Here is a 22,989-nt window from a genome sequence, read left to right on the forward strand (position 1 = left end):
TGGTCTTGGGGAAAGCGGAAAGCATTTTGGCCCAGCAATTAGAGCTGCTGAACTGTTGTTGTTCCTGGAACTCCTCTTTGGCTGCGGTGTTGTTGATGAGCTCCAAGAATTCCTCTTGTATGCCATCAGGAAGATCGTCCACGGTACATCGGAAAGGATTGCGGGCAAGTTTCAGCTGTACATTCTCATTTGCATCAATCTCATGAAAATAGTGTCTGAACTCTTCTTGGAGGCTTGACAAGTGTTCCTTAATCTCTTGTTGCAGCTCCTCTGCAAGTGGTTCTTCACCGACGACCTCAGTCAGACGTTGGAAGGAAGCTACATTTCCCCTCTCGACTTTCCTCTCCCAAAGAGCTAGCTTGTCGAGGAAAGCCTTGATGGCATCGGTGTGCATTATGATGGTGGTATCTGGGCCCTGTAGTTGCCGGTTGAGTCCATTCAAAGCTTCGAACACGTCTGCCAAGTAGGCAAGACTACACTTAAACGGCTCTCGAATGTCCTTTAACAACTGCTCCGTCTTCTTCCCTTGAGCTGCCAGAAATACCTGCAATTCATCAAAGAGCTCAAATACACGGACGAGAACATTGCCCTTTGACAGCCAACGAACAGATGTGTAGAAGAGGAGGTCTTGGTGGGCAGAATCCATGTCTTGGCACAACTGACGAAACAGCCTGGTGTTGAGTGCCCCTCCTTTGATATGGTTGACGATGCGGATCACAGTTTCCAAGGTGACTTTGAGAGCAGCAGGGAGCGTCTTGGAGGCAAGAGCCTCACGGTGGATCAGGCAGTGTTGTAATGACATCCGGGTTCTTCTTCTTGACCAGAGTCACAAATCCTGACTTGGAGCCGAGCATGCTGGGAGCTCCGTCCGTGCAGACACCAACCAACTTTGCCCACGAGAGCTTTTCCTCTTGGAAGAAGTTGGACACCATGTTCATGACATCTTCAGCCTTTGTAGTTGTTATCAGTGGGCTGCAGAAGAGGAACTCCTCCTCCACCTGATTTTCCGAGATGAACCGAGCAAAAACCAAAAGCTGTGGAAGCTGTGCGACGTCTGTGGACTCATCAAGTTGGATGGCGAAGAAGGGAGAGAGTCGGATTTTCTCCGTCACCTGAAGTTTGATGTCCTGGGACATGTCATCGATGCGCTGCTTAACTGTGTTGTCCGAGAGACTTATCTGATGAAGTTTGTTGACACAGTTCTGATCGAGGAAAGACGAGCAGCCTCTACCATGCAAGGTTTAATGAGCGTCTCTCCAATCGTGTGTGGCTTCTTCTGCTTCGCGATAAGAAGGGAGATCTTGTACGAGACCTCGATGATCTTGCTGTGTTGAAAGAGAACTCCTGTTCCATGATCCAATCTCGACCGCTTGAGCTGGTGTTCTTTGATTTTGAAGTAGGCCAAATCCTTGCTGGCAAGTTCCGGATGAACCTTGGCGAGGTGCTCCTTCAGCTTGAAGGGCTTCAGGCTCTCGTTAGCAAGTGTCTTCTTGCAGATGACGCACTGCGGCAACTGCACGCCATTGTTCACGATAGATGAGAAGCCAAAGTTGAGAAAACTCCCGTTGTATGTGCGTTTCTTCGACATCTGCAAAACAAAATATCAAGCATTAGGAACGAAAATAGTCGTACGACAAAACCTAAATATCACAAAACTAACAAAAATCCCTAAATATCATAAAAAATTTCCTCAAAATCTTGGACCCTCCATGACCCCCAGAAAAAGGCTCATGACCACTTTGGGCCTCATGCCCCGCAGTTTGCAAATGTGTATCGTATAGCGCCACCTGCTGGAAGTCGGTATTACATGACAAGTCATACATATTAAAAGTGGCCAAGTTAACCCATCTGTAAGGACAGGTTCTTTGCTAATCTATTTCATCATGCAAAGTGTCTCCGTTGTAATGAAGTCAAATCTAACGGGAATTTGGAAATGTTGAACGAGCGAGTGATATCTGATGGCATCGTGGTCTTTTTGTCCTGCAGTACCCGATGCCAATTATCGAGAAGGCATGGAAGTTGGGTCTTATGAACCACATCATCCCACAGCACTGTGGTAAGTTTGTGACTGGCAGTGAGAAGACGTTTGGATGTGACAAACTTTTTTTTTGCGGTTGATACTAGAATTGTATTCCAAGCTTTTAGAAACAGTAGTTGTGTGAAGACTATTTTTGTTTTTACGTGCCAACATAACCCAGACAGCTCATTAATGGCATTGAGGGTTGGGGTGAACTGCTTTCTTTGTCCATTGGACAGGTGGTGCAAGGCAGTGTTGTGATTGACTCTTAAATGTTTAACCCAGAGCAATTCGGAATGGGCACAACAATAAAATGCTGCCAACATCTCAAGATGTTAACATTTGTTTTAAGTGAGAGTGTCAGAGTTGTTTTTTGAGAATTGGAGGCAAAACGATGAACGGAAAAGGGACGATATAAACATGAAGGTCAATTATCCATTTGAAAATTAATGATGTGAAGACTCGCAAACTGATCCTTAACTCTGCATCCATTCTTAAATGGACCCAATCCCAGATCGTGATTCTTGGAGATCATCCCCTGAGATCTGCTTTACAGTTTTCAAATGTGGGTCTCACAATGAACCCAACTCTTAACGAGATGCTTCGACATTTCTAAAATCTGTAAATATATTTTCTTCCATTAAAAAAAGAGAAGATCTAGGCTAATGGAAGTGAGGTGAGAGAGAGGTAAAAGGGCAAATTACTGACAGAAGGGTAGAGTGGCCACAGTTCAACAACAATGAGAGAGAGAGAGAGAGAGAGAGAGAGAGAGAGAGAGAGAGAGAGAGAGAGAGAGAGAGAGAGAGAGAGAGAGAGAGAGAGAGAGAGAGAGAGAGAGAGAGAGAGAGAGAGAGAGAGAGAGAGAGAGAGAGAGAGAGAGAGAGAGAGAGAGAGAGAGAGACAGAGACAGAGACAGAGACAGAGACAGAGACAGAGACAGAGAAAGGAGACGACGTAGTAACTTGCAAACAGAGGATTTAATTGTGCAGGGTTCATGGGGATAGAAAATATTGCAGGTAATTATGGGGGGGGGGGGGAGGGGTGACCCGACCCAAGGTAGTGGTGCACCATGTACTTGAAGGCGTTGAGGGAAGATTGTGGTTTGTAGTGATGCTATACCAATGTACAGTGTAGATAGTTCCAAAAACAGAAGCTAAAAATAACAAACAGTGGAGGCTGGTGGTAAAGCTCGATTTTAGGAGTTTAATAATGAGAGGGTGACTGGAAGAATGCATCCAACCTTGATGAGCAGGGGAGGTCCAGAGAACAGAACAGAGGTGGTTTAAAAAAAAAAAGAGCAAAAAAAAAAAAAGACTTCAAATATCATCAGGTCCCATGGTTTTAGCAATTTTACGATACGGAATTTAAGGCTGCCAATCGGCCAAAATCTTCTGCATATGTATACTCATGTATTTTATTTTTTTTGTATACAGAGTCGAGGCTCGTGAAAGCTAACATTTATCAAACAAACAAATCAAACAAACAAGCAAACAAAGTATATAAAAAGATTGTCTTTGTGCCAGGTTTGAACAAAATCGGTCCATACATGTCGGAGAAATTGTTGGGGATACGTTTAAATAACAAAATGGCCGCCAGTCGGCCATCTTGGGTCTGTTCTCAAAAATAAATGACATGCATATGTAAGCCATCATTCGTTATCTGTTTGCCAAGTTTGAACAAGATCAGTAAATGCATGGCCGAGAAATGGTTGAGGACGTGTCCAATACCAGGATTTTTACAACTAAAATGGCCGCCAGTCTACCAGTCGGCCATCTTTGATCAGATTGCAAAGTAAAATGAGGTGCATGTGTATGCCATCATGTACTGTGGTTGTGCCAAGTTTGAACAAAATCGGACCATGCATGCTCAATAAATATTTGGGGACACATTTAAGTAACAAAATGGCCACCAGTCGGCCATATTGGATCTGATCTTGAAAGTAAATGAAATGCATATGTAAGCCATCCATCATTCCTCATCTGTGTGCCAAGTGTGAACAGGATTGGAAAATGCATGTCCGAGAAATGGTTGAGGACGTGTTCAACATCGGGTTTTTTACAAACAAGATGGCCGCCAGTCGGCCATCTTCAATCGCATTGCAAAACATATTGATGTGCATGTGTATACTATCATGTGTTGTCTTTGTGCCAAGTATGAACAAAATCGGTCCATACATGTCAGGGATATGGTTGCGGATGGACACATGTATGCATGTATGGATGGACGGACGAGACCCAATCCATATAAGCCCCCATTTCAGACCAGGTCCAACAGGGGCTTACAATGCAGAACCCACTGCTCTGTCTGTGTTGGGAGCAATAGGTTTTGTGTTTTAGCCTCATCGCATAAAATGCCAATTATGTTGAAAGTTTTATGTCCATTGAAGCCAGGAGAGAATGGTGTGCTGCTGGTGTGGCAGTCCACAGTGGAAGGCAGTACTCCATTGAGCCACTGACAGAGGCCTTGTCGGATTTACAGAACGTGAGTCGTTCTGATTAAAAAAATTTTTTTGGAGGAATGAATTTGAACGACGAAGGATGCCCTTTGTTAGGATAGATTTGAACACCAGGTTAGCTCTACGAGAGGGTAGGCGCAGGAGTCATGGGTGATGCTGAGGCCGAGAGGTTTAAGAGACTGGATCTCTTCCATTGGCTACCCATGGCAATAGATAAGTGGGATATTTTGACAGTCATTCATGAATAACAGTGTGAGACGAGGATTCGGCATTATTGAGAGGCATGTTCCATTTTTCAGAGCAGCATCAAACCGATTCCAGGTCACCAGAAAATGACCCAGCAGCCATGTGCTGGTCAGTGGGATTGGGGTCCATTGTGACAATAGGAGATGGTGTTTCAGAGCATCCAGTGGTCGTTTTTATTTAAATTGGGAACAAGACTGGACGCAAGACAATGCCTCGGGGCACCGCAGCTTTCACGGAGTTGAGGTTTCCATGATAAAAAATAAATATTTATTGCACTTGTGAAATGTCAGGAAGGCGAGTTCCTGGTGAAGGTGAAGGTCGTGCTGAATAGAGCAGACAGGAAATGCATGAGCTGCAGAGCGGGATTTGGTTGGATCATCCATGGGCACATGGGCACATGATCATGATGGAGGTGCTGGCTCAGAATGTAAAGGAGGGTTTACCGTGGGAGTTGTTGAATGCAGATGATCTGGTGTTGATTGCGGAAAGTATGGATGGACTGAAGGAAAAGATGAAGTGGAAGGAATGTATGGAGACAAAAGGTCTGAAGGTGAATATCGGAAAGACGAAGGTGATGGTATGTGGTGAGGTGGAAGGAACTGGGAAGTGGCCATGTGCTGTGTGCAGGAAGGGTGTCGGAGTGAACTCCATTCAATGTACAATGTGCGCTGAGTGGGTTCATCAAAAATGCAGTGGTCTGAGAGGGTCATGAACCAGTGTGGCAGCTACATTCAAATGTAAGGTGTGCACAGAGGGAACTGCAGATGGAGGAAATGTTGAGTTGGATCTTGGAGACCGCGTGAAGCTGGAAGGTGTGAAAACATTTTGCTACCTCGGAGACGTGCTGAATGGAGAAGGTGGATCAGACTCGGCAACGGTTGCTAGAGTGACATGTGCATGGAAGTAGTTTCGGGAACTGAGTGGCGTGCTGATGAGGAGGGGAGTGTCGTTGAAGCTGAAGGGAAAGGTGTATGCTGCATGTGTGAGAAGTGTTATGATTCATGGGAGCGAGACATGGGTAATGAACGTAGAGCAGCAACGAAGGCTGGAAAGGGTGGAAATGCGAATGGTTCGGTGGATGTGCGGAGTATCGTTGAGAGAGAGGAAGACAAATGATGAATTGCGAAAGATGATGGGAATAGAGCCTGTGATTGATGCTGTGAAGAGGAACAAGTTGAGATGGTTTGGTCATGTGTTGAGGAAGGATGAAAGTGACTGGTTGAGAAGAGTGATGGAAATGAATGTAGAAGGAAGTAGGGGACGGGGAAGACCGAGAAAGACTTGGCTAAAGATGGTGGAAGAAGAAATGCGGGCAAGGGGGTTAACAAGGAGAGATGCAGAAAATAGGGCAAAATGGAGAAGATTGTCATGGGGACCGCAAGGCTAACCCCCGCTCTAGCAGGGAAAATGGCCTTAAAATGCTTGTTGTTGTTGTTGTTGTTGTTGTTGTATGCATGGGCACTGATCCCTTCTCGGTCTGTCACCAATGAAGAATCAATGCTGGACAAAATTTTCTCTACCTTCTGCAGTATGAAAGGCAGAGTCAAGAACTCAGTGGGTTTGAGGGAATAATGTGGGAGCAGAGCATGATGGGTTGGATACAGGAGGTTTGGAGGCATACTCTGGGGTGTTACTCTTCCTTATTTTGAGGTGAGTGGTTGAAGGGGGAGCAGGAGCATACACCAGAGGCTTATTTGACAAGACCACCAAAACTTTGAGGGAGGAGACCTCATCAGTGAGATGATGTTTTCAGGCTTGCATGAGAGTGGACACCCACTTGCTGCAACAAGCCTTACAAAGCAACCGAAAGTTTCCCTTGCTCGGGTAGCCTTCCATGTCGAGAAATGCAAAAGCTACTTTACTGCAACTGCTTCGCTACATAATCCAGTGTGCGAGGCATACGATAGTCGCAGACTGGATGGGATGTCCGTGTATGCTTGCATGGTGTTTTGGAGTATTTCCAGGTGCAATCTATATTTACCTCCACCACCGAAGGTGTTTGAAGGTTATGTTTTCACCCCTGTCTGTCTGTGTTTGTCTGTGAACGAGATATCTCAAAAAGGTGTGGAATGAGTCCAACGAAACTTGACGGAGAGGTAGCGTATGTGACGAGGACGAAATGATTAGATTTTGGTGAAGATCTGGTTTTGGATCTGGATACAATAATTTTTTAAGCGATTCTTCTCCATTGGGAGATGGGGCCAACAACAATACACGGCAGGATATTTCAAAAGGTTTTGGACGGATTTGGACGAAACGTGGTGGACAGGTTGGGTATGTGACGAGGAAGAATCGATTTGATTCTGGTGAAGATCTGAATATGGATTCGGATACAAGAATTATTTAATTCTCCAAGTGATTCTTCACCATTGACAGATTGGGCGAAAAGCGATACATTATACTATACCATGATATTTATAAAAGTTGTGGACAAGTTATGACTAAATTTGGTGGACGAGTTAGGTCTCAAGAACTAGCCGATTAGATTTTGGTTCAGGTCGGAATCCAGATCGGGGCGTATCAGTGAGATACAAAACATGAACTGGTGAGCCTGGCGGAGGTATGCGCTCTACCGAGTGCCCTTCCAGTTGATTCTGTGTAGATGGTGGCCCAATCATTTTGTGACGAAACAGATTGCAATTCCTGCCAGTTGGCCTTTGCGAACAGCCAGATTCAGCAGCATTGAGCTTGTTTCTAACAATAGCCAGGGTGTTCTGAGCTTTGCTAATGTAATGGTCAGAGCAGTAAAGTGGGGCAGAGGTTAAACGTGGAGAAGTTGGATGTAATGTTGTCATTACCAGGTCTAGGATGGTGTACCAGCTATAGAAATTCCGGTTGGAAAGATCCGTAAATTTACAGAAAGCCTTTGCTTCACTTTGCTGGTTATCGCAGTGCTGATGCTCTAGACATCTGGCATAGTGACAGTCGGTGACCACATGAGGGACAGAGTTGGGATGGACAGTTGCGAGTTCTTCCATGTTGGAGGAAATAGAGGTATATATGAAGTTGTCCACGTTGTTATTATGGTTTACCCTGCAGACGAACATTGTTTCCAGATCGGGATGTGCAGCCAGACATTGGGCTTGGGGTGTTTCCTGTGGACAGTGAAGAATGGAGTTCTTGACATGTAAAGAAACACCACCACTAGGATGGGGGAGCGACCTGCCAAAACTACAGAGAATAGCTTGGGAAACTCAGAGAATCATAATTGTCCTTTGAGAGGAATTTTTCTGATAGATAATGTCTGCAACTGTGGAAAGATCGATGACATTAGACTGGAAATATGCTCCAGTCTTATCCAGAGAGGAGAGGAATATGAGCCGATGAAGAGGTGAGATGAGTGTAGGCAGGGACATGCAGGTGGGGGAGGGGATGGAGTTTTTAACGAAGGCAGGGCAGACCACGATGACGATGATGATGATGATGGTGATGATTGATGATTGTGGGAGTGCAGACATGAAGGGATGAACAGTCGTGAGACCACAAACGGGATTTACTTTCTAGATTCCAAGATCTGCCAAATTAAGACAGACATCATGATCACAGTGGACAGATGATTGGTTAAAAACATTGAGAACTAGAACGGCACGAGGTAGAGCGCATACCTCTGCCAGACTCAACAGTTTATGGATTGTATCCTTGAACTAAAATCACATCGGCTTGTTCTTGACATCTAACAACTTAGCCACCTAGTTTTGTTATAATAGGTGCACAACTTTTGAAGTATCATGCTATCCAGTGCATTCAGAAAGTATTCAGACCCCTTCACTTTTTTCACATTTTGTTATTTGCAGCCTTATGCTGAAATCGTTTAAATTCATTTTTTCCCTCATCAATCTACACTCAATACCCCATAATGGGAAAGAGAAAACAGGATTTTAGAAAGTTTTGCAAATTTATTAAAAAGAAAAAACTGAAATATCACATTGACATAAGTATTCATACCCTTTGCTATGACACTTGAAATTTAACTCAGGTGCCTCCCATTTCTCTTGATCATCTTTGAGATGTTTCTACACCTTGATTGGAGTCCACCTGTGGTAAATTCAATTGATTGGACATGATTTTCGACGCAATCGACACAATCCTGTCTCTGAGCTCTGCAGGCAGTTCCTTCGACCTCATGGCTTGGTTTTGTCCAATCATGAAAGACACATGAAAGCCCGCTTGGAGTTTGCAAAAAAGCACATAAAGGACTCTCAGACTGTGAGAAACAAGATTCTGTGGGATTTCATGCGTCTTTTACTGAAGAGAGGCTTCCGTCTGGCCACTCTGCCATTAAGCCCAGATCGGTGGAGTGTTGCAGTGATGGTTGTCCTTCTGGAGGTTTCTCACATCTCCACACAGGATCTTGGAGCTCAGCCAGAGTGACCATCGGGTTCTTGGTCACCTCTCTTACCAAGGCCCTTCTCCCCCGATTGTTCAGTTTGGCCGGGCGGCCAGCTCTCGGAACAGTCCTGGTTGTTCCAACTTCTTCCATTTAAGAATTACTAGGGCATGCCCGTACTATATATATATCTAAAATTATATCCCCCCCCCCCTCTATTTACATGAAATGGTTTGGTCCATTTCCCAAAGCCAAAGCGAACGGCTTGCGAGTACGGTGACAATCCCCCCCCCTCTATTTACATGAAATGGTTTGGTCCAAAGCGAACGGCTTGCGGAGTTTGGTAAAGAAATCGCCATAGCGTGCACAAACGCGCAGGAAAGCGAAAGAATCGCAAATTAGTTTTAATTAGTTTTAAAACATAGTTTAACGCCAACATAGCGGCAACATAGTTTGCCAACGGGAAATAAATGAATACGCTCTCAAATGTGCCGTCCGAGGCAGAGTCTGTTCGCCACGTTCGGCACACGTGATAGCTCGCTGCTCTCTGATTGGTTGAATCGTTTTTTGGACATAGCTCGGTAACTACTTCTCCGATTAATATGAAACCTTGAAAAGGCACATCCTCAGGTCCCCAGCAATATACCTGGCAAGTTTCAAGTATATCGGACCCGTGGTTGTCGAGAAACAGTGGTCACAGACAGACACACAGAGATTACTGGCATTATAGATAGATGGAGGCCGCTGTGCTCTTGGGAACCTTCAATGTAGCAGAATTTTTTTTGTAGGCTTCCCCAGATCTGTGCGTCGACACAATCCTTTCTCTGATCTCTGCAGGCAGTTCCTTCGACCTCATGGCTTGGTTTTTGCTCTGACATGCATTGCCAGCTGTGATACCTTTATATAGACAGGTGTGTGCCTTTCCAAATCATGTCCAATCAATTGAATTTACCACAGGTGGACTCCAATCAAGGTGTAGAAACATCTCAAAGATGATCAAGGGAAATGGGAGGCACCTGAGCTAAATTTCAAATGTCATAGCAAAGGGTATGAATACTTATGTAAATGTGATATTTCAGTTTTTTCTTTTTAATAAATTTGCAAAACTTTCTAAAATCCTGTTTTCTCTTTGTCATTATGGGGTATTGATTGTAGATTGATGAGGGAAAAAATGAATTTAAACGATTTCAGCATAAGGCTGCAACATAGCAAAATGTGAAAAATGTGAAGGGGTCTGAATACTTTCTGAATGCACTGTATATCGTTTTTGGCCTTTTCACTCAATGGTGAAGAATGACTTTTAAAAAAAATAAAAAATTCTCACATCCAGATCCATATTTTGATCTTCACCAAAATCGAATCAATTCGTCCTTGTCACTCACCCAACCTGCCCACCAAAAGTTTCCTCCAAATCCGTCCACAACCTTTTGAGATATCCTGCGACGTATGTATCGGTTTTCGTCCTATTACTCAATAGTGACGAATCACTTTTAAAAATTCTCGGATCCGGATTCAAATCTTCACCGAAATTGAATCAATTCTTCCTGCTCACACACCTAACCTCTCCACCAAATTTCGTCCGAATCCATCCACAACTTTTTGAGATATTCTGTTCACAGACAGACAGGGGTGAGATCACGACCTTCATCCACCTTCAGTGGCGGAGGTAAAAATGGACTGTTTGATTGATGAGCCATGGGTCGTGAGTTTCCAAGGCAACCAGAAAGCGAACTCCGTTCGAATAAGGAGGCTGTATGAGTGGGAGGTGCTTTGAATGGAGTGTAAATGGAGATTATTTAATATATCGTTTTATAGAAAGAATATTGTCCGAACCTGCTCATGCCCATGTGAGAGGAAAACGGAAACGTGTTCATACTCTCGTGATGTTGTGCTTCAATTGCTGCAACTCGCTGTTAGCCTACAGGTCGCAATATTAAACTGATCTTCATGAAGGTCATAAGCAAGAAGCTGATTGATTAATGAGGTCAAAAGGTAAGCATAGGCCAAAGGTCAACAACATGGGTGTGACTTCTAAAATCCTCAATTTTCATCCGATTGACTTGAAATTTGAAGAGGATTTGCATATTTGGTCATTTAATCCAATCACCAATTATTTTTAATGTCAAATTTATTTTTGGGATTTTAAGGTCAAGTTATCGTGCTTTACACGGCGTCTGTTGTTTGTATGTTTGTCTCTTTGTTTATCTGCACAGAACGTGAGTATGTGTATCAATTACATTGAACCCTTTATAACCCTATACCCCTTAGACTCTTTAGGACCCTAACACCCTTTAAGACCCTAAAATGCCCCTTAATACCCCTCCCCCCCCCAGTCCCATAAATACGCCTAAGACCCCCAAGATCCTCTAACCTTAAGACCCCCAAGACACTTTTATTAAGTGTCTGTAGTAGCCCCTGTTAAACCCTATAGCCCCTGTTATAAGCCATAGACCACTCAGAACCCAAAGACCCTATAGATCCTGTTGCATTCTTTAGAACCCTTAGATCCTCTTTGACCCTTTAGAAACCAGAAGACCCTTGGACTACTGTTTTGGACCTTTAGACCTTCACAGCTTTCAGATAGTTTAATATCCTGTAGACCCCTTTGACTGTTAGACCATTTTAGCCATTTTAAGACTCTTTCGACTCCTTCAGACATTTCCACCCCATTAGACCTTACATTCCACCCTTTAATCCCCTTCGATCTTTTATAAGACCCTTTTGACACATTAGACCATTTCGACCCTTTGGAGTCGGACATTTTCAGACCTTTCGACCTTTATACTTTGCGACCGTTAGACCTTCAGACCATTTGACCTTTACAGCTTTTCAGACCTTTGATCTTTAAACATTTACAACTGGACCATTTAGACCTTTAATTTGCAATCACCGACCTTTAACTTAGTACGTCCTTCCATTTATTTGCCACAAAATACAACACACAAAACAAGTTCAGGTGAGGATCTGCAATCTCAGATTGCTCTTTATTTTTACTTTTGGTATGGCATCGGCCTTGGAAAAACGCCACGATTAGCTTTCTCAACAAGGATTTACACCTTAACACGGATTCAGCCCAAGGTGGAAAACTCCCAAGTGGAGGGGGGGATCAATTCTCTACATCCTCCATCATGTGACGATTAGTCCTGTCAAGTTTGGTTGAGATTGAATAAGTAACGGCCGAATGTATCACGGACAAAAAGACAGCCAGAGACAGACTCCAAATTGTGTATTTTAATATGATCTGCCTGAGGTTCTTCTGCTGCCAGAAATTGTGATTTATTTATTTATTTTTGTGTGTGTGCGTGCGTGCAGGTGGTATGGAACTTGGTATTTTTGACATCTGTTTGATAACAGAGGAGATTGCTTATGGTTGCACCGGAATCCAGACCGCCATGGAAGCAAACAGTCTTGGGGTGAGAAGCTGCAAACCACATTAAATCCGGTTTATGATTGCACGAGGATGTTGAATGTCAGTGGAAATGCTGAAGACCTCGTTTTTACATACGGTACTGCATTCTTCGTTCATTTGTTGCGTGATGAGTCCAAATTTGAAAGTGAATTTCGTCAGAAATATTTTGTTGCATATTGTTACGTGAACATGGTGGCCATGTCTGTATTTTATTCAGATAAGTGCAGTTTGTGTCATTACTTTGTCAAGTTGATACCATGCGTGATGGGTACTGTTATTCTTTCGTATGGCTGAGCAGAAGCCATTGTCAGTTTTAGTTGCAAGTCCCCGAGCCAGTTCAATTTGTCGGGAACAGGATGTTGTGACGTGCTCCATGGTTTGGTCAGGATTTCTGCAGTTGCAGCCAGGTGGGGTTTTGAGGGGCAACTTGTGCAGCAGGTGGTCATATTTGTCATGCCCAGTCCTTGCCTTATTGAAAGTTTTCCACTTGCTCCTCAGAAAATGAAACCAAGTTGTTGAATTGTTGGGTCGGGAACTATGTATTTGTTGGAAATGGTGGTTTCAACTCACACTTTCCTCTAAGATTCTGAGCTCATGATCGGAAAGAGTTTCAGAAGATAATGTGGTGAGTTGGGACATCTTTCAGTTCTATGGATATTGGATAGGAAGATCCAGGTTATTGTTTATTTGGATTACCTCTCTATGTCGCTGCTTCCCAGTAGATGGAAGGGGGAAGGGGGAGGGCATGGGCGATGTTTGGCAGGACTGGTAACCATTGAACTGGGGTTGATTTAAAAGCTCCAGTGATTACTGAATGAAGATGTGTGTTGATTAGTTTAGTGTGACATCTCGAGGCCCAGGTGGGGTACAGTATTCAGCTGGTGATTAGGTTAGAGCTGTGGTAGAAGTGTGGAAAATGGCACCTTTTACACCCCAACTTGTGCCAGCGAGCTTATGAATAATGTTGACTTGTGTCGTTGTTGTTGCGGCAGTCTTACAGCGGTCGTCGTGGTAAGTTGTGGATCTGTTTAAGATCACTCCGAGGTAGGTGGGAGTTGGATCATGATCTATCGAGGTCGAAGCATGATGGTTTTTCTCCGGAGAAGGTAATGTTGAGGGTGTTGTGTGCCTTGCGATTGTCAAGATGGGATGTAGAGACATAGACTGGGTTGGGTTTGTCGCAGTCTCCACTTTATTCCGCCGTTAATGACAGGTCAGATGTCAGCGTGGCTTCGACATCCTGGAAAGACTTTGCCTGTCTTGTAAAAGCAATATCATCGGCAAATGTGAATTTCCGCGACGCTGTGGTGGGCTCGTCGCTTGTGAAGATAGGTACTGATACCATTGGTCGTTAAACAAGTTTTAATATTTCCCCTTCTCTGCTTTTCTTTGAGGGTTTTTCCTTTATTGTGGTAATTAACCCGCTTTTTCCATGGCACATCAAAAGGTCTGGCTGGCATGGCTTGCCCATGCACCACAGAGGCTTGGAGTGGGAGGTGGGTGGCATGTGGGCCATGGGAGAATTAAGAAGTTGGTGTGAAGTCAGATGATGGTGATGTGCTGGCAATAGTATTCGGCAGCAATAGGGTGGGGGAGTGGGTATGTTGGGCGGGGAAGGAGAGTCAACATTGTTGATTAAAATGACGATATTGCTCAAGTTAACTATAGCGGAGAAATCTATAGCTGAAGAATCTATTGCGGAAAAATTTACTTTGTCAAAAAATAGACAAGATATCACTTGGTGCTGTGGTCAGCACACTCACAAACCTGATTCTTGAGGCCTGCCAAACTTTCCTTCTGAGGATTTTATGATCAAAATATTTATTCGTAGCAAAAGCAAGTACAATGATGAGACGTCTCCAAATGCAAATCCTGTCTGCATCCGCTTTGTACTCAAACTAAACATGTCGAAAATAACAGCTTAAAACTAGAACGGCACTCGGTAGCGCGCATACCTCCGCCAGGCTGAACAGTTTGTTTTGTATCCCACCGATAGGCCGGATCTGGCTTCGGACCTGAACCAAAATCGAATGGCCTTGTACTTGTCACTTAACCAACGTGTCCACCAAGTTTAGTCATAATCCGTCTACAACTTTTTGAGATCCTGCTATCCATCGTTTTTGGCCCGATCTCTCAATGGTGAAGAATTACTTAGGAAATTAAAAAATTATCGTATCCATATCTTCACCAAAACGATGTCACACACTCAACCGGTCCACCACGTTTCGTCCAAATCTGTCCATAACTGTTTGAGATGTCCTGCTCACACACTGACAAATAGACGTGCGTGAAAACATAATCTTCGTCCATCTTCGCCGGCAAAGGCAAAAAACAAAATTGTGCATTTCATTCATTATTTTTCTCCATATTCTCATCACGTTTTGTTGACAAATGCTCAATCACATTGGTCCATCTTTCTCTGGGTTTGGAATTCGTGCATTACATTGAATGAAGGGGGAAAATAGTATTCTGACTGCGTATAATAAGCAATAGTGTCGTGATTTGCCACAACACATGGTAAAAATGAAAATGTTTTTATATGAACTCCACATTGGTAACCGGACGCAGTTTGGAATTTTTCATCCAAGTTCATAAAAATCAAGACTCCGCTCCTCTTCCGATCACTGGTACAGTAGGTACAGGTCGGGCGCGGTTTCTATAAACGGCGATGGTCTTGTCTCAGGCCGATGTAATACCACATACGTTTTTTTTGATATAGCTCAGACGTGGTCATCAAATTGTGAACCGTAATCGACCACATGAGGGTAGTGCATTTGAGAATTATTAGTAGTACCTCTAAATTTGGCAATATTTCATTGTACGAAGTGGATTTCAAAAACCTTTGTCGCTCTGATCACGGCAATCGTAAATTTGGGTCGAAATTGATGTTCGTTATGCGATTTTTGAGGGTGCCGACCGAGCATCCAAGCTCACAAACTGCAGAATTTTGGGGCCCGATGGTAAAATGAGGTGCCCAAGGCAGCCGGACACCCGTTAATGTCGAGCTCTGCATATGCACACAGACACTACCATTTTAAAGCGTAATCTGACCCAATACTAACTAGTAAGTTAAATGTATCGTGCCTGTGTTTTCACTGCCATCCTGCAAATCCTGCGTCTACAGTTCATGTCGAGTGAGAATTATTGAAAGAAATAGATTATTCAAAATAAATTGCAGACAACAGTGCATGCGCATTACATCAAAGGTAATCGGGGGGTAGAAATTATTTATCATCTATTACATATAAATGGTAGTCGATGTGTCCAGATGTCTGAACATATTAATGATTCCAACTTTTCTCTTTCCTGCATTCCAGGCATCTCCCTTGTTGGTTGCTGGAACCAAGGAACAGCAAAATAAATATTTGGGGCAATTGACAGAAGCACCTATTATGTGTGTGAGTATAACTCTTCGTTCAGATACTTATTCTTCCTTTGCTATAATATAATGTGACAACTCTATTATTTATTGCCGGGCCCAACTTATCAAACATGAGTTACAGTACTGTTAATTTGCTGGTCTGAACAATACCTTTAATGACCAAATGCATTGTGATGATCAATTAATACTGGTATATAATTCAGATTAAGGTGAAAGGGGAGATGGGGGGGGGGGGGGGGGCGAGGGCGAGGTTGGATAAATAAAGTTCCCACAATCCATCGAGCCACTCCTGACAAAAATTGATTGTGCCATCTGATATAAATCTGCTGAGAATGACAGCAGATGTTGTGAAAAATCATTGAGGATTTTGAGGTAAAAGTAGCTGCTGTCATGGGCCACAGATGGCATGTTCAAGAAGCAAAACGTTGGCAAATTTGTAAACAAGTTGTTTTAGATGGTGATTTAAGATTATTCTTTTCTTGTACTAGTGCACCGGCTCCCTCAGGGAGCGACAGGAAGGTTCATGTTAGTATCTCCTCTGGTGTATATGGATTACAGTAGAACTAGGCTTGGGAACGTTAGTCTGTGGGGGACGCGATAAGCATATAATGAATGCCTCAAGAACATCGGGTTTCCTCCCTTTCAGTTCAGTGTTAAACAGCAGAAGCAACTTTTTTAAAAGGTAATCATACTTGTTTGTAGTTTATAATATTTTTACTTCCTGTAGGTGCGTCTCACGAAATCCCACGATAACCTATTTGTCGTTGTACATGTTAACGTGGTGTTTGTCCAGGAGGAAAAAATATAACCTGAGGGGAAATATTATTAGGGTACCGAAGGAACCATATTGTTTTTGCTCCGTTTATTTTTTATTTTTTCTTCTGCCGCACTTTTCATGTTTAATTGCTTTTAAATTCGTTTTCTCCGTAACCGCTTGAGAGATCGACGCAAAATCTTCAATATAGGAGCACCTACCAATGGAGAATTTTTAGCTCACCTGGAACTTATTGGATGGTGTATTGTCCATCTGTAAACACTTGAAACTTCTCCGAAACTGTGTGACCAAACTTGGCTAAAATGAGATTTGGTATGTTGCAACTCAAGTTTGTTCACTGCATTAAAAAAATTGAGGTTGAAGGGGTCTACCAGGGGTCAAAGTGGGTTCAGGTCTGACTCCTACCCCCCTCTCCCCCCCCCCCCAAATAGGTATTTGCTTGCTTCTCAGAAACTACACACACGATTCCCATGAAACTTGACCACAACCTTCATCACCTGTGATGTACTAAAGTTTAAGTTAACGGCATTAAAAAAAAATCAGGGGTTTATCTCCCAATGACCAAAATAGGGAGTATTTACTTTCTTCTCCGTTACATATTTTGTGTGTCATCCATACCCAAGAGTGGTTCTTTAGTTATACCAGGTGAGCCCAGGGGCAGTGGCCCTATTTTAAAATGACAACTATTATGTCATACATCATATGGTATGGCAGCCATGTTGGAAAAAAGAAAAACTTTGGGCAACATCTTCTTGGAAACCACTAAATGAAAAAGAAATAGGACTGTGGGCCCCGAAGCTCACCTGGATCAGGAGCAACAGTCTCCTCCCCCCAACCCCCCCCCCCCCCCAGGACACCCTGAGACCCTGATATTTTTTATGCCGCGAGCAAACTTTGGTACATCACAGGTGATGAAGGGTGTGGTCAAGTTTCATCTAAATTGTGTGTAGTTTTTGAGACCCCCTCAATGAACGCAGATTTTGATGTGGTCAACACACCTTCGTTAGGCATCAGATATGAAGCTTGTGGCCAAGTTACATCAATATCATGTGTCTGGTTCAAGCGATTAATGACTGAAGTGTTTACAGACTCGCTCACTGACTTACCTACGGACACTGCTCGATCGCATAAGCTCACCGGACTAAAGTCCAGGTGAGCTGAAAATGAAACTTGGCACAGGTCAGCAATGCACTATCTATCCTCAGTTCTCCCCACATCCCTCTTTCAGGCGTACTGTGTCACAGAGCCCGGAGCTGGTTCAGATGTTGCTGGCATCAAGACAACTGCAAAACGCTGTGGGTCAGATTATGTTCTCAATGGAGAGAAGATGTGGATTACCAATGGAGGAAAAGCTAATTGGTAAGAGTTTCATAACTTCATTCTATTCCTAACTTGTAATGTTGTTATTTCTGTCCAGGTTTTTTCAATGTCTAGTTCATGTTGAATGTTTGCTTGGTTTCCCTTGACCTCTTCACCTGTGGTAGTGAGTGTTAATGTGCTTTGGAACATAAATTCGGAGAAGAATCGAAACAAGATACCATTTCACCCATTAATTACCTCCGCCACTGAAGGTGGATGGAGGTAATATTTTCAACCCTGTCTGTCTGTCTGTTTGTTACTTGCAAAATCGAAGATTTTAAAAGTATATTGGTCGGTTGCGTTTGTGGTTCTGTCTGTTTGTTTGTCTGTTTGTTTGTCTGTTTGTTTGTTTGTCACGGGCCTACAGGTCACAATTCTAAACCGATCGTCACGAAACTTCACCAATTTGTATAGGTCGTCCCAATTGAGAAGCCTATTGTTTTTGGGGTCAAAAGGTCAAAAAGTCAACATAGGCCAAAGGTCACCAACTTTGCCAAATTTCTAAAATCCTCAATTTTCATCCGATTCACTTGAAATTTGAAGATGACTTGCATATCTGGTCACTGAATTCAACCACAAATTATATTTTAGGTGAACATAGGCCAAAAGGTCAACATAGGCCGAAATTCTAAAATCACCAATTTTCATTTAATTGACTTGGAATTCAAAGAGGATTTACATATATGGTCACTGAATTCAACCACCAACTATTTTTGAGGTCAACATAGGCCAAAAGGTCAACATAGGCCAAGTTTTTTTTTAAAGCCTCAATTTTCATCCGATTGACTTGAAAATTGAACAGCATTTGCACATCGAGTCACTAAATAGGGAAACTAACTATTTTTGAGGTCAAAAGGTCAAAGGTCAACTCAAGGTCAACCTTACAAAAATCATTTTTCATCTGAAAAATCGTCACTTTTCTTCCTGTTGACCCAAGCTTTTTTTTTTTTTTTTTTTTTTTTTTTTGTATACTGAATCGAGGCTCGTGAAAGAGCTAACATTTACTTCACAAACAAATCAACCAGACAAACAAAATATACAAAAAGAGGGAGCGGAAAACAAGATGGGGAGAGAAGGGGAAGCACACAAACACAACATTTGAGAGCAGGGAGATGTGTGGAAGGGAGAGGGCTTGGGGGGAGGAGGCGTGGGAAGGGGGGGGGGGGGGAGGGAGAAGTATAAAACACAAGGACACCAAGGACTTCCAGGACAGAAGTTGGTATTTCAAAAAAGTGGAATTGGGGTGAAATTAGCGGGGGTAGAAAAGATCAAGGTTTTGGATTGGGGAAGATAAGAGATAGTGGTGAACAGCTGTTTTAAAGACCTGGAGGGTGGAGTGGGATTGAAGAGAGTGAGGGAGTTTGTTCCAGAGGTGGGAGAAAAGAGGAATGAAGGAGTGAAGGTGAGCAGAGAGTCTTGATTTTGGCAGTTTGACCATAAGAGGGTTGCAGGCACATCTTGTGCGACCTGTAGGAATATTTGCGGGACAGAGCCCAGAGAGAGCTGGGGGGGCAAGGCCAGAGAGGAGTCGGTAGAAGACGGAAAGACCACTATTGGTCTTTGGAAGACGGAAATCTTCTATTGGAAGACGGAAACTATTGGAAGACGGAAATCTTTGATGAAGATTGTCAATTTTAATCTTGATGAAATGGACAATTTGCTGTATCAATGGAATTTTTTTTTTCTCAGGGGTAGGGGGCTGATTTTGCAAGTATCGTGCTGCGCATGACGTCTTCTTGTTTGTTTGTTTGTCTGTTTGTGAACAATATATCTAAAAAAATTGTGGACGGATTTGGATGAAATTTGGTGGAGAGGTTGGGTATGTGACAAGGACGAAATGATTAGATTTTGGTGAAGATCCAGGTGTGGATCGAATAATTTTTTAAGTGATTCTTCACCATTGGGAGATGGGGCCAAAAAACGATATATATAGCAGGATATCTCAAAAAGTTATGGACGGATTTGGATGAAACTTGGTGGACCGGTTGTTTGTGTGACAAGGAAGAACTGATTCAATTTTGGTGAAGATTCAAATCCGGATCCGGATCGGAGAACTTTTTTTTAAAGCGATTCTTCACCATTAAACGATGGGGCTAAAAACCGATATATAGAACGATATCTCAAAAAGTTATGGATGGATTTGGACTAAACCTGGTGGATGAGTTGGTTAGGCGATGAGAACACGCGATTAGATTTTGGTTCAGGTCTGAAACCAGATCCGGCCTATCGGTGTGATACAAAACGTAAACTGTTGAGCCTGGCGGAGGGAGGTATGCACTCCACCGAGTGCCGTACTCGTTTTGTCTTATCTCTATATTGATTTGGATCCATTGTATGAATACATTTGCTTTCAGTCTTTGTGGCCATAGTATTTGCCCAAAGGCCTAGTCCTAAAAACTGTGCTATGGAATGTTTTGTATCCTCGTTAATGCGAATTGCACATGGCTTAACATGCCCTTCAACAGTGCGTCCCACAGTGCAATTACCAACGGATACCACACCAGAAAGGCAGTTTTCTAGGATACAACCTAAAAACAAATATGACTGAGGCTCATAGTTGAGCTATAAACAAATTGCTTATGAGCAGCAAATGTAAACGATTCACCAGCATGAGGGCATCGTAAGCACAACACAGATGCACATTGGTTTTGAGCGGCAAAAGTCAACATGGGCTTAGGCACAAGGTGCTTTTGAGGATTCTCATTGAAAGGTAGTAGCGAACGCGACTGGTTAGAGTTACGAAGGATATTATACAAGTTTGGAAAATTGAAGAATGAAAGAGGTTTGCGTGGGTTAAAGGGAGGTAAACCAATAAATATTTATTTATTTCTTTTAGCTGAACATGTTCTAACTTGGGGCTGCAGCAGGGCAGAGGATGGCAAAATATGTCGGAAGAGGCTGGCCAAAAAGTGGCACATGGGGTTTGTAATCCACAAACCTTCCAAGAATGCAACCCTTCCACCTCCTTGTCATACTGATACATACTACGAGTCTCAAAGCTTCGGACACTTCCGCCTGTATGAGGGCTGTGAGAGACGTGGCTCCATCCTACAGTGGCATGGCATATTCCATGATGCAGTGAAAGAAAAGCTGCGTGTGATTGGCTGCTCCACTGTGCCATAAAAGAACTTTGCACAATTTAGAGTTACTGGCTGGCCTTGAAGTCCGGTCTGGAAATAGTCTCAATCCAAGAGATATTGGGCCTTTGCCAACGGTTGACCACAGATTCAGATACAAGGGGTGGTCTGGCTGGCCTTGAAGTCCGGTCTGGAAATAGTCTCAATCCTAGAGATATTGAGTACCAGTTCACTGGTAATTCCCTGCTTGTCGTTAAAGGCGGCAAAAAGGGTTGGCGTCAGGAAGGGCATCCGGCCTTAAAACATTGCTTCAAAAAGGGGACCGAAAAAAACAACAACAACCACAGTTCCCGAAAAAGGCCAACCCCCGCTTGCGGGGAAAAATGGCCTCTAAAGGTGGTTTTTTTTTTTTCTAGAGATATTGGGCCTTTGCCAAAGGTTGACCACAGATTCAGATACAGGGGGTGGTCTGGCTGGCCTTGAAAAGGTAGAGAATGATTTGCTGGGACTTAAGGTCATGCTCCATATTTTTGTACCAGAGTCCTGTCCCCACTCCCCCCCCCCTCCCTCCCTCCCCAGGGCAGAATTGAGTGACATTGCTGCATGTAGCCATTCCTGTGTTGTCGGCCGTCTCTCTGCATGTGTGTGCACAATTTGTTTGTAAGACAGCTCTTCCCTTAGAAACCCCCAGAAACTGCAGAAAAAAAAAAAAAAGGATCCTGGTTGTTTTGAACTATGGAACGCAATCGCTAGCTTTTCCTCGAGCATCACGTTTCGAACACTTTGGCAACAACACACAAGTCAGATTCTCTTCTTTGATATGCCTGACGTGCTTAATTCCAACTATGCAACACCTGGTTTTATTTCCATTCGGGTAATGCCACATTGGTAATTATGATGAGTAAACTTTGACTAAATCAACTGGACCGACTTCTTTTTATTTGTATCACATTCATCTACTTGAGGATGTTTTTAAATTCCAATGTCTTGTCATATTTTTTTTGTGAAAAGGTGGGGTGGGAGGAGAGGGGGGGGGCAAGGGTAGGGTAGGGGTGGATCTATAGTTAGAATGTGGCTAAGTCCATGTGTTCACGTTGGTTAGAATATACATATATATATATATTTAATATATACATGGGCTAAGGCTCATAGTAGAGCTCTCTCTCTCACACACACACACACACACACACACACACACACACACACACACACACACACACACACACACGACAGCCACTGAGCCTGGGGGAAATGTCGTCACTGCCGTCACTTCCCACGACGCTCTGGGTACCAGCGACGTCATAACAATGGCGCCGCTTTTCTCACCGTACACAGTGGGGCATTTCCTCAAGAGGAATTTCCTCCTCCCCATGGATGCCAACCAAAGGGTATTGTCCGTGCTCTATCTTTTTCAAGCAAGGAAGCAGCACGTACCATTTTTAAAGTCTTTGGTATGACTTGAACCGGTCCAAACCAGATGGGTGTTTTTAGGACACACCATCTCCTTACTGGATGGCCGTTGGCATACTACGGGAGCTCATCTGCCCTTTGCCAGGTGTTGGTTTTGGTCCTGGCAGGGTGTCCCATTCGCCCTCCCCACTAGCAAAGCCAGTGAGGGTGTCGGTTTAGTCACCGACAACTAGACCATGCAGCAAGTAGCACTAGGTTACATGTTACCAGTGGAAGTCCCAAAAGACTGACCTGACCAGAATTGTGCCTGTATTGGGGATCTGTCAGAGGTAAGTCATTTGGATGTTAAACGGGCAACCTGTCTGTGGGCGAAAGAACGAATGAAGAAGAAGTTGGTGGATGTTGAAGATCACACGATGTCCTCCGCAAAGAGTATGCAAGCTATCGTTGGCACCATGAACAAATTCCAATCCACAATTGTAACCGTGGCCATAGTAACTGCTTCTGCAGCACCAACGCTCTGTATGGAGCA

The 22,989-nt window shown here is 43.5% G+C and overlaps 1 protein-coding gene across 3 annotated transcripts in view; it reads left to right on the plus strand.

Annotated features, from left to right (window-relative positions):
• The window catches only part of LOC137428958 (medium-chain specific acyl-CoA dehydrogenase, mitochondrial), a 37,350-nt gene extending 19,358 nt beyond the window's left edge, over positions 1–17,992 (plus strand). For all 3 annotated transcript variants that reach the window (XM_078769429.1, XM_078769428.1, XM_078769427.1), the window contains exons 4-7: positions 1,987–2,056; positions 12,358–12,458; positions 15,772–15,852; positions 17,840–17,992. In XM_078769429.1, coding sequence (XP_078625555.1) covers positions 1,987–2,056; positions 12,358–12,458; positions 15,772–15,852; positions 17,840–17,974 — 387 coding nt within the window. In that variant the 3' untranslated portion in view covers positions 17,975–17,992. The remainder of the gene's footprint in view (positions 1–1,986; positions 2,057–12,357; positions 12,459–15,771; positions 15,853–17,839) is intronic.
• The last annotated feature ends 4,997 nt before the right edge of the window (positions 17,993–22,989 follow it).

Source organism: Myxine glutinosa, unplaced genomic scaffold (assembly GCF_964187855.1).
Source record: "Myxine glutinosa unplaced genomic scaffold, kmMyxGlut1.1 SCAFFOLD_2491, whole genome shotgun sequence".
Taxonomy (NCBI): domain Eukaryota; kingdom Metazoa; phylum Chordata; class Myxini; order Myxiniformes; family Myxinidae; genus Myxine; species Myxine glutinosa.